This window comes from Silene latifolia, chromosome Y (assembly GCF_048544455.1).
Source record: "Silene latifolia isolate original U9 population chromosome Y, ASM4854445v1, whole genome shotgun sequence".
NCBI lineage: Eukaryota > Viridiplantae > Streptophyta > Magnoliopsida > Caryophyllales > Caryophyllaceae > Silene > Silene latifolia.
In genome coordinates, this window is record NC_133538.1 from 198747380 (window position 1) to 198759678 (window position 12299).

General features: G+C 39.1%; 1 protein-coding gene across 1 annotated transcript; it reads left to right on the forward strand.

Annotated features, from left to right (window-relative positions):
* Positions 1-5038: 5038 nt before the first annotated feature.
* Positions 5039-8972, forward strand: LOC141629796 (uncharacterized). The gene is made up of 3 exons (XM_074442740.1): positions 5039-5586; positions 5631-8657; positions 8774-8972. The coding sequence occupies exons 1-3, from the start codon at positions 5039-5041 to the stop codon at positions 8970-8972; spliced, it is 3774 nt and encodes a 1257-aa protein (XP_074298841.1).
* The last annotated feature ends 3327 nt before the right edge of the window (positions 8973-12299 follow it).

Sequence of the window (12299 nt, forward strand, 5' to 3'; positions counted from 1 at the left end):
GTTCTATTGGAAGGGCATGAAAGGAGACATAAGGGCCTACATACAAAAATGCTCAATCTGCCAGCAATGTAAGTATGAAACGACTGCTAGCCCAGGAAAGATGCAACCCATACCTGTTCCCCATACAGTATGGACAGGGGTCAGCATGGACTTCATAGATGGCCTCCCCAAATCTATGGGAATGGACTCCATTATGGTGGTAGTTGATCGACTCAGTAAATCAGCACATTTTATACCCCTGCAACACCCATACACAGCCACTGAAGTGGCTCAGGCTTACTTTGATAATGTCTATAAACTCCATGGGATGCCTGAGACGATAATATCTGACAGGGACTCAATATTCTTGAGTACATTCTGGCAGGAATTGTTTTCCATTCATGGGGTCAGTTTACACATGACATCTGCTTACCATCCCCAATCTGATGGTCAGACAGAAGTACTCAATAGGTGCCTTGAAACCTACCTAAGATGTTTTTGCAGTGAAGCCCCCACAGATTGGTGTAAATGGCTCCCATCAGCAGAGTTTTGGTATAATACTTCATATCACACTGCTCTTAAAACTACCCCATATGAAGTGCTATATGGTCACCCACCTCCTCTACATTTACCCTATATGCCGGGGGATAGTAAAGTAGATGCAGTGGATAGGACTATGATTGCTAGGGAGGAAGCATTAGTGAGCATCAGAATGAATTTAGCAAGGGCTCAGAATAGGATGAGGCAGCAAGCAGATAAGAAACGAAGTGACAGAGAGTTTTGTGTGGGAGATTATGTGTACCTCAAGCTCCAACCATACAGGCAAACCACAGTAGCCAACAGAAGTAATCAGAAATTGGCTAAAAAGTATTATGGACCATACCCCGTTGTTCAAAGAATTGGGCAGGTTGCTTACAAGCTCGCACTGCCACCTGGGTCAAAAATTCACCCAACCTTCCATGTTTCTCTACTAAAAAAATATCATGGGGATGCTCCACTTCCCACCACAGATCCTGTCAATACAGTTGAGGAACCTGAGCTGATTCTAGCCAGGAAGACAGCCAAGAGGGGTAGGGTCACTGCCACCAAGGTGCTTGTGAAGTGGACTAATTCTTCCTTGGAAGACTCCACATGGGAGTATTTGTATGATCTTCAAAGGAAATTCCCTAATTTTGATCCTTGGGGACAAGGATCATTTGAAGATGGGGGTATTGATACACGCCAAATCCCTAATGCTAATTATTCTGGAGAACTCAATCATGCTAAGGCAGGGGAACTAAACTATCAGATGTGCGCGCCAAAAAGTATTCAAATGGAGGGAAATACTAGAATTGTCAACACTGGAACTATTATCATAAAATGCAAAGGGACTGATGTAATAAAGTCAGCACTGAACAACAGAATGAAGGAAAGGAATAACCAGTACATGCCAGTGGGATTGTGCCAGCTAATTGAGTGATGGTAGAAGCACCTGAAGGACAACACAACTTGGGACCATTAAAGGAATAGCCTCTGAATAATCTAGCCGTTATTAGCATAATTCCAAAACATAGTGAGCTGTCCTAGTAGCTGTCAATTATTGGTATCATTGCACTGAAATCCAAGGATTGTGCTCCAAGGCAAACTCTCCTATTTAAGCAGGCATTAGGCCAAGAATAAGGCATTGAGAAAATTGTCTAAGTTGATGTATTTAGGAGATAATTCCCAAGTGAAGCCATTCACTGCAGAATTTTCTTTGTAATAGCCTATCAATTTATATGATTGAACAGCTATTCTTATCCCATTTCGACCTTGTTATTTCCTTAATCCTGTTTTAAACCCTTTATTTATTTAAGCCCTACCAGAACGTTGCTCTCGGGTTCTGGTGTATTCTTGATCATGCGATAAATAAAGCTTGTCTTTCCTCAATACTCATAAGTCATGAGTATTCGTTGAAGTGCGGGTGTTACCAAGTCCATTTAAACTCGAGCTCGAGTGAGTTCAGAATAAGCTCACAAACTTGAGCTTGCGCTTGGAATCGGCTCGGAATTTCCCGAACTTAAAAAAATAAAACATGGAATCGGCTCGGATTAAGCTCGAGCTCGGTTAAATCGTTATTTTCTCCAAGTTTTATATCAAATTAGTAAATAAATATGTTTTAAGAAAAATAGAAATATAAATTTTTACAAAATATAATAAATATACACAAATTCTTATTTGTGACGGAGGGTATCCGTCACAAACAAGAGACGGGTACCATATTGTCTCACAAAAAACCCATAGGGGGTGAGAGAAGGAGCACATGGGGTGGGTGCCCACCTTGTCCCCTCTACCCATTTCCACTCACAAAATACCCGTCGCAAGATCCGACCCGTCACAAGCAAGACTTATTGATAAATATATTATCATAAAAGCTAAAATAACATGTTATTGAGAACACAAACAATTGTAAAAAGCCAAGGTTACTTATGAAATTATAAAAAAATAAAACGAGTGTAAACGAGCTTTCGATTTGAGCTCTACTAAGCTTGGAAACGGCTCAGATTTGGTCCAACATATATAGGGTCGGAAAAAAACTAATCCAACCCGATTTGGCTAATTCGACTCATATTAAACGGTAATGTTAACAAGTGAAAAGAAAGTATAGTTATCAGGAATTGCTAGTTAAAAGAAAAAAAAACACAAATTGATTAATACTTTCTGATTTTTAATTACATAAGTTATTAAAAAGTCACATATTAGGAAAACTGAAGTTCTTAGCTAAAATATAGACATGAGTTTAAAGATTAAAATTATATCTATCAACATCAATGAAACAACAGAAAATGAGAATAATTAGATCATGCTTTCATACGTAACAATTTTGTAGTACAGCATGCAAATTTGGAGAAGTAAACGTGAAATTTTGATGAAAAGAAAGGGAGAATAATTTAGGCAATGAAAGTTTTAGAAATAAACAAGTTTCTCCTTTATGTTCCTAGGAGTAATAAATAAGTTTGTGATAAACTTAAGGATCTATAGTACTCTGTAGTATAGTATCATAGGGGAAATAATAAATCAAGGGCAAATTAGTCTATTTTCACTACCGTTTAAAAACTAACAGCCAACCTTTTTACAGGTCCTTATTTGCTTCTTTAAATACTTTAGATCCTTAAAGCTACATTTCTCAATACTTTAGGTCCTTAGTATATACTTTACTCCTTTGCGGATGGCTTGGGATATATCGAGTTTGGTGGAGACATAAAACTCCCTTTTTATCCTTTTGAGCTGTCCTTCTCTTGTTATTCTTATACCACGTGTCTCTCCCCATTCCTCTTTCTCTGCCGCGTGCGATTTTCCGGCCAAACTTCTTCTTTTCAAACCAACTATAAATTTACCGGCTGATTTTTTTAATCTCCCACAAAGCATCACTTTCATATCTTTATAACACCATAAAATGGCATCATCTTCCTCCTTAGCCCTGTGTCGGGCAGGAGTTAGCATCAAACTTCCACCTCACTTATGTGTTGATTTCACTGGTCTTGACTTCAACAAAGTTCTTACTGCCCGGTTTATAGACCAGCGATATCTGGATGTCGGCCGTATCAAACATTTAATTGGAATACACTGGAGGCTTAATGGGACGGTTTTAATTCGTCCCATGAAGCCTTATTATCTGTTTTGCTTTTCTTCTATGGAGGATTACAATTATTTCAAGCTCCGTCAGACGGTCAATATTGATGGCAGCTTGTTGGTTCTTCGTCCTTGCTCTGCCACTTCTTTTCATATTGTTCCTATTTGGGTGCGTGTTTTGCATCTGCCATTCCATCTGATGCACTCCTCTGTGGCGGCTTTTCTCTTGGCTCATGTTGGGGACATTTGTGAGGAGGAAGTTGTTCCTTCCTTAACTCCCTCACGTTGTAAAGGTTTGGGTTGACTTGTCCAAACCTTTAATTCCCGGTTGTTACCTTGCAATCAATGAAAGAGAACATCAGTGGGTTGGATTCTCCTATGAAGGAGTTTTTAGGTTCTGCAAAACTTGCGGGGAGGTTGGCCATCTTATATCTTTCTGTCCGTCTGGCAAGGTTCAAGGTGCACGTCATATTCGTGCAAGAATGGACGAGGTTAGTGCTCGTGGTCTCTTAGTTCTTCATGGACCACCGGGCTCACGTTTTTACACGCCTGAGATTATGGGCCTTCCTTCAAGGTTAAAGTATTTGAATTCTAAAATTAATATTGCAGCTCCTTCTGACTCTGCTCATGTTGATTCTGGTGGTGCGTCACCGGTTTTCTCGTTCTCTTCATCTCCTTCGGATGATGGTGACAATGACGAGGCGCCTTTCTCTGCCCCGCCCTCACAGTTTCCTGTTCATGAAGATGAATCTAGAGAGGTTCTGCTTGAGACACATCCGCTTATTCGTTCTCTTCTAGACACCACCGGTGCATCTACCTCTGTTGTTCCTGCTTCCCCGGCATTTAGGATGGCTGCACCAGAGGTAGACTTGGACACTAACTTGTCCTTGGGCCTGGCTGAGCCCACTACTCCTCCTCGACGTATGGATGTGGGTATCCTTTTTCGTGACTCAATGGGTGCTGGGCCTAGTGTTGGCTCTGTTAGTAGTCTCGACCCTATGGATTCGTCTGGTAGGAAACTAAAATTTGTTTTTAAAAGAAAGGTAATTTCCGGGCTTCATGTTTTAAGTCGTCCGAAATTTTAAAAAACGGGTCGGTTTAAGTTGTTGGATTTGAGTTGTGATTACTCATCTGTTTATGTTACTGGCCCACTAACACTCCCCCTGAGTGTCTTTGTGAGTTTCTTGGTTTATCTGGGTTCAACTATATTTGGCCCAAATCTCCAAACATAAGGAAGTTGGATTTATTTTTTTGGGTCAAAAAGAAAAAAGAGGCCTCGCCCTTTTGAGGATCCTGCTCTGGATTATCCAGGTTCTAAGCGAGCTAAGTTTTCTTTTGCGTTTGTCTGGGAGTGTTACTTGTCTTCACTAACGCAAACTTCGTCTGCTTTCCTGTCTTTTTCCAGCGCTGAAGAGGGGACGCTTTTATCAGGTCAGGTGGTGGACCTTAATTCACCACCAAGGAATCAATGACTATCTTTTGCTGGAATTGTAGGGGCTTTGGTGAAACGGATGATCCTACAATTCCTTACCTTCATAGATGCGTCCTTAAATATCATCCGTTGATTTTGTTTTTGCAAGAAACTCATACTAATGTAGAAGTTGCGACTACGAAGACTGCTCACCTTGGGTTTCCAAATTTCTTTGGTGTTGATTCTATTGGACGTAGTGGTGGTCTTCTTTTGTATTGGGATAGTGCGGTTGATATTAACATCCTTTGTAGTAACCCACGTTTTATCTTTTGTAAATTGGGTTTTAGGCTACCGCAGGGTGTGTATAATGATATGTACATTATGTTTATATATGGGGAATCCAAGTTTGAATTGCACTCGGATAAATTTGGTGGTTCATGCTCTATTCGGGGCCAGGTTGATTTCACGTCTTGGAAACTACAAAAGAGTCTGGTTGATGTTCCGTTTTTTGGTCCTAGGTTCACATGGATGAATGGACAATATGGAAACGACTATATTATGGAACGACTTGATCGAGCTTATGCATCACAAGATTGGTTTGATATGTTTCCTAATACATCTCTGTTAAATTTACCTATTCTTATTTCAGATCATTCCCCGATTATCTTACATTTTTTCCCACTCAAAATGCTACTAAACGACCGTACCGTATAGATAACTGGTGTTTACATTTGCCTGAAGTTGTCAATCTTGTGCGTTTAGCGTTTCAAACATCTGTGCTTGGATCATTACCCTATGTGCTCTCACGAAAGTTGGCTTCTGTGCGCTTTGCTATTCTAAATTGGGTCATTCAGCACCGAGTTTGTTATGGTATTAATTGGTCGTCCATTGAACATGATCTTGAAAACTCAGCTACAGATATTTCTGATTTGGCTACGGCTTCTAATTACCAAGTGCTTCGTTCCAACCAACTTCAAACTATTTCCAAGCAACATAGATATTGGCTTCAACGTGTTAAGCTACGTGAGGAAGTTTTGGATGGTTTACCAACTCGTTTTCTGTTTAATAGAGTTCGACAACGCATGGCTAAACAGCACCTTGTTGCCATTCGAACACCAGCTGGAGTCTGGCTCCATGAACCCGCTGAAGTTGAAAGTGAAATTCTTACTTTTTTCCGTACTCTGTGGGGTGCATCAACATCCTCTCCTGCTGCCTCATCTTTTGAATCTACGGAATCGTTCTTGTCAAATTTGGATTTGCCTTCTCTTTCATCTGCTGACTGCTCCGTTTTATCAGCGCCTTTCAGTGATAATGATGTCCTATGTGCCCTGCGGACCATGGATGGCTCAAAATCACCTGGCCCAGATGGAATTACACCCCGTTTTGACCAATATTTTTGGCCTCAGATTGGTAGTCTTGTGTCTGCCGCAGTGGTACAATTTCTTAATTCCGGAGTTATGCTGAAGGAGTGGAATTGCACGCACATTGTACTTATTCCAAAAATTGACCATCCTGAGTTGGTTACTCATTACCGTCCTATTAGCCTATGCAACGTTATTTACCGTATTGCTTCTAAGTGCCTTGCAAATAGACTAAAATTGGTTATTCCTTCGATTATCTCGGATTCTCAACAAGCTTTTGTTCCGGGTCGATTAATGTCTGACGGTTGTCTTGTGGCACATGAAGTTTTGCATTACATCAACAAGACAAAGGGAGGAACTAACTGCTACGCTGTGCTGAAATTGGATATGAGTAAGGCTTTTGATCGTGTTTCTTGGCATTTACTTATGGCACTGATGCGACATATGGGTTTTCCAATTCACTGGCGTAATATCGTCTGGGAATGCATTTCAACGGTTTCCTATAGGATTCTAGTGAATGGAGCGCCTTCTGCTGTTATAAAACCATCATATGGCCTTCGTCAGGGGGATCCTATCTCCCCTTACTTGTTTATTATTTGCATGGAAGTTCTTTCTCGTCAGCTTGCAAGGGCTGAAAGGATGAAAACCCTTACTGGGATCAAAATTTCAAGATATGAGCCTACACTATCGCATTTGTTTTATGCTGACGATGCACTGTTATGTTGTAAAGCCACACACAATTCTTTTGAGGCTCTGAGGGATTTACTCAAGGATTTCGAACTTGTGTCGGGTCAAATGATTAATTTGGATAAGTCCTACATTAAATTCAGTCCGAACACACCGGAGGACTTCCGGACACATGTGACATCTATCCTGAAGATGCCCATGGTTTCTTCCTTTGGTGACTATTTGGGTGTTCCTATTGATGTTCCTCGGAAAAGGTCTGAAGTGTTTTTTCCGTTAATTGATAAGATTACTACTCGTATTGCGTCATGGTCTGCCCTTCATCTAAGCCAACCAAGTAAGCTTATTATTATTTCTGCTATCCTGCTAGCTTCGCTAAATCATATTTTATCCTATGTCCCTATCCCACTTGGTGTATGCCGCAAAATTGATGCTCTAATTGCGGCGTTCTGGTGGCGGAGTGATTGGAGGAAAAATACAATCCACTGGCTTAATCGTGATATTCTACATGCTCCCAAGGATTATGGTGGACTCGGCATTAAAAATACTTTCCTGTTAGGTCAATCTTTGCTCCTCAAAAACTTTTGGCGCATTACTTCGCAACCAACTACTTTACTTGCAAAGCTTTGGTCTTCAAAATATCAGAAGGATTTGCCTATTCCAAATTCTAGGTCCGTGGTTTCAAATGCATCTTACTCTTGGTCAGGGCTATGTCGTGCTGTGAATGTATCTCGAGATGCTATCTGTTGGAAGCTTGGAAGTGGTAAATTAATTAATATTTGGTCAAGTCGTTGGGTAAATGGAGATATACCCATACCTGTTTCACCTGCTCCAGACCCACCGCCACAGTTATCATCCTTCACTTATGATTCTGGTGAATGGAATCCGATTATGCTCTTCCGATATTTTTCTCCCGAAACTGCAAAATCAATTATCGCTATGGAATCTCCAGCACCTGATATTGATGACTTCATTTATTGGAAATTTACTGAAGACGGAGTTTACACAGCTAAGTCCGGATACTCTTTCCTTTGGTCACAATCTTCAGCTGCTTATTCTGCTCGACCTATGGCGGAACATTTTCCTTGGCATATAGTGTGGAGGAAGACGCTGTCTTGCAAAATGTCACTTCTGCTTTGGCGAATGCTGCATAATATTTTACCAACAAATGTTAATTTGATATCACGCGGCATGAATATTGAACCCGCCTGTCCTTTTTGTCATGCTTCATCGGAGTCTATGGATCATTTATTCAGATCATGTTTGATCACACAACACTTATGGAAATCCTCTACGCTTGGTATTAATTCAATGTCGAACCCCTATATTCCCTTTACCTCTCGGCTTATGGATTTGTTATCATATTTTTCACGACAGTCTTATGGTTCGACTAAAGATGTTACATTGATTTACTTCTGCTGCTTACTCTGTGCAATTTGGATATCCCGTAACTTGATTGTCTTCCAAAGTTTTCCTATGGATCCTGGACTTGTTTATCGTCTCACTGATGACCTGGTATGCTCTAATACTCAGCTTCAAATGGCCAGGACTGCTTTTATGTCTACTGCTGTTTGCTCTTTTCCTCTTCCTATTACAGGCCCTCCTCCAGTTCCTCAGGCTGGAATCTCTATGTATGTGTCTACTCATCGGGTACGAGCTTCGCGATTTACACTGTCTTTGCTTGGACTCGTGATTGGTGTCCTACCTATTTCGCTATTCCCGCGTTCATCATTTATCGCTTCGCTAGAGCGCTTCTTAAGGCTATGAAGTACGCCCATCAGGCGAACTATAGTCAGGTTACTTTCCATGTTACATGTCGAAAATTATCTTCTGTTCTGGCAACCACATTGCCAGTACCAATAGATGTACGGAACTCTCTTCTTCAGATTCGTACTTTGTTTGTACTCCATCCTTTATGGTCTGTAAGCCTTGTTGAAACAGGCTAACTTTTGATGTACCTTGCTTTATGTTTAATATAAGGCGTTTATTGTTGTCAAAAAAAAAAAAAAAAAAAAAACTAGACGTCTGATATTTCAAGGTAGTAGTAGTTGAGTCATGAGTGAGCACTGTCTCTGTTAGGCTAATAAAATCTCTGACAAATTTTGGATATTCCTATTACATTTACATTTGCATTTACAACTATATATTTACTGGTTGTCTCTCTATTGTTTGAAGGCCGTGAAAGGACCTCAAAAGGCCCCAACCTCTGTAATACTAAATTGCGCATTGGATTAAAAAAAAAGTCATATTCGTTAAAGCCTCTAATCAGAGTTGTAGAACCATTAATTCTATTTTAGATAAATTCTGCACGATATCAGGACAATTTATCAATTTTGACAAATCCACCTTTCAATGCACTGGAAATATTGACCGGCCTCTTCGAGAATCCTTTAGAAGTATTCTCCGTATGAACGAGGAAGCTCACCTAGGTAAGTACTTAGGATGTCCTATAATTGATAGTAGAGTTACTAAAAATACTTTCGACAGTATTATTCATTCTTCTTAGAATTAATTATCAAAATGGAAAGCGAATTCTTTATCACACGCAGGTAGACTTGTCCTGATCAATGCAAATTTAGCCTCAAAAGGAACTTTTCAAATACAAAGCTTCCTTCTTCCCTTGTCAATCCATAAAAGATTGGATAAGATTAATAAAGATTTTCTCTAGAACAAGAATCCTTCTCAACGATCCCCTAATTTGATTGGTTGGCAAAAAGTTTGTTTACCGAAATCTTTGGGTGGACTAGGAATAAAAACGTCTGAAGCAGCTAACAAAGCTCTCCAAATGAAACTCTTATGGAAAATTCTTATGGATAAGGAAAATATATGAGTTAAAGTGATAACTAAAAAATACTTGAGAAATTGTTCACTTTTTGACCATAAGCCAAACTCAGTATCTTCTTGGCAATGGCGTAAGCTTATGAGTCTTCGAAATCTCTTTAGAAAAGGACTAAGATGACAGGTAGGTAATGGTAGCAACATTAAGTTTTGGTCTGATAATTGGGTTTTTTCACACCCACTTACAAGTAGTATGGTTGATGATGATAGTAACCGTGATCCTAATCTTTTGGTTAAAGATTTCATAACCTCAGACAAACAATGAGATGTTTGTAAATTATCCAGTTTAGTGAATAAGGACATTGTTAATCAGATTACTAACATTCCACTGCCACTTAATGATATTTCGGATACCCTCATTTGGGGGTTGTCCGTAGATGGAAATTTCTCTACCAAAATAGCAACTTGGTTAGCGCAAGATTTGTTCGATCAAACTCTTGGCAAATGTGAATTTCAGTGGATTTGGAAATTGAATATTCCTCCAAAATTGAAATTTTTTCTTTGGAAAGCCTGTGTTGACGGCCTTCCGATGAAAAGTAGACTTCTCAAGAGTCATATTGATGTCCCACCTCATTGTGTTCTGTGCAACAATCCTATTGAAAACAAAGATCATTTCTTTTACGAATGTCCCTTGATTGGGTCTGTCATCCAAGACCTGAACATTATTAGTTTCAACGAGTTTTTGTCAAATTATGATAATATTACAAGTCAAAGTTTTCTAACGAAACTTAATTATCTCAAAGAATTAATTCCAAAAGATTATTTCATTAAGATTATTTTTATTTGGTGGAATGCATAGTTTCATAGAAATGATATTATTTTTAATAATGTTAATTTAAGTATCAGCAAACTTATTACTTTATGTAATAATAGCACTAAGACTTGGAATGTGACTAGATTTAAGATCTCAACAATCCCGAGATAGAAGAGTCAGCTAGAAACAACTCTAGTAAGGAAGAAATTTGGTGGGAAAAACCTGGAAACGGTTTCCTAAAGCTAAATTTTGATGGATCGAGAATAGAAGGTAATAAAGCTGCTTTAGGTTATTCTATAAGAGATCATAATGGTAAAGTCGTTTTGTTGGGAGCAAAAAAGTGCGAATCCAATAGTATCCTTGTTGCGGAAGCTCTCGCTTTAAAAAAAGGCATTTTAGCAGCTAAATATTTAGGAATCTCAAAGTTAATTGTGGAGGGTGATAATTTATGTGTTGTTAACTCGATTCGAGATACTTGGCAGATTCTTTGGGAAATTTCTAGTATTATCAAGGATGTGAAATTAAACCTTCATTTTTTCGATGAAATGATAATTAAACATTCCTTTCGTGAGGCCAACAAGGTTGCTGACTTCATGGCTTTTATTGGACATTCATGTCCAACTCTTTCGAGGTGGTTTGATAGCCGGTGGCTTCAACTTACCTTCCTCATTCGAAAGGATGAGATAGGTTGGTCTTATCCTAGAGGATCAACCTAGTTTTCTTACCTAATCAAAAAAAAAAAAAAAAAAAGTAATTGTAGCCTTGTAGTTAGGATGAAGTGATGAACGATGAGACCCTGTATCTTAAACACCCACTCCCTCAATTTAGAGGTTTCAAAGAATTGTAATGTAAAATCTTTAATTAATGAAATGTTCCGCCTCCTTATATTCAGGATTGGCAATTTGAATTTTGTATGGGTTTAAACCAATTGAGGATACGCACGAATGAATTTCTTCAGTTTGGAGAACTTTGAGCAGAACTTGGCCTAGTTGTTAATGGGTTGAATGATGCTATAAACGTGCGATGCCTCGAGGAAAATATGAATTTTTTTTTATAAATTTGTCTAATTAGCTTTTTTTTTTCTTTTTCTTTTATTTTTTTTTGGTACAAGAGAGGGATTGGCATCCTGAAAAGCGAAGCTAACTAGAAATTGAAACTCCAGTAGCATCCTCGCGGAGGATGGCACATAGCTCAGGTCGAGGAGAGTCGAGATGGATAGAAATATGTTCCGAAAATCAGCTTGCTTAGTGAAATGAAGACTAACATGCATGAGAATAATGAGAGTATGTATGCCCTATATGGCATCTTAGAAAGTGGGTCACTGGGTCCATCAATTTGATCACTATCACTGTAAGATTGAAAACGGGCACCTAAACCTTAAAGTATATAGTGCTGACTGCTGAGCAGTGGAAAATGGAAATGATTTGCTGCTTGGACTTTGTAGCACAATAGAGTATACGTACATGAGAGTAGTCACTAGTCAGTACTCAGTAGAGCGTACTAACCTGAGATGACTCTTAACTTAAGACGGACTTGACACAAGATTAGCGTTTTAGCTAAAAATTCGCGACCTATTATTGCAAATGGTTGATATAGGTGACACAAACATATTTGGGTTAGATTCAAGTTGAAAAATGAAGATGCAAGAGTATATAGTTTTCTCTGTGTGTGTGATGACAGA

What these genes read in the sequence shown, in the direction of transcription:
- LOC141629796 (XM_074442740.1), top strand. Translation starts at nt 5,039, where the DNA reads ATGACTATCTTTTGCTGGAATTGTAGGGGCTTTGGTGAAACGGATGAT. An exon ending in TCACAAGATTGGTTTGATAT is followed by an intron (nt 5,587 to 5,630) that starts GTTTCCTAATAC and finishes TTCTTATTTCAG; the next exon opens with ATCATTCCCCGATTATCTTA. An exon ending in CCTCAGGCTGGAATCTCTAT is followed by an intron (nt 8,658 to 8,773) that starts GTATGTGTCTAC and finishes TCGCTTCGCTAG; the next exon opens with AGCGCTTCTTAAGGCTATGA.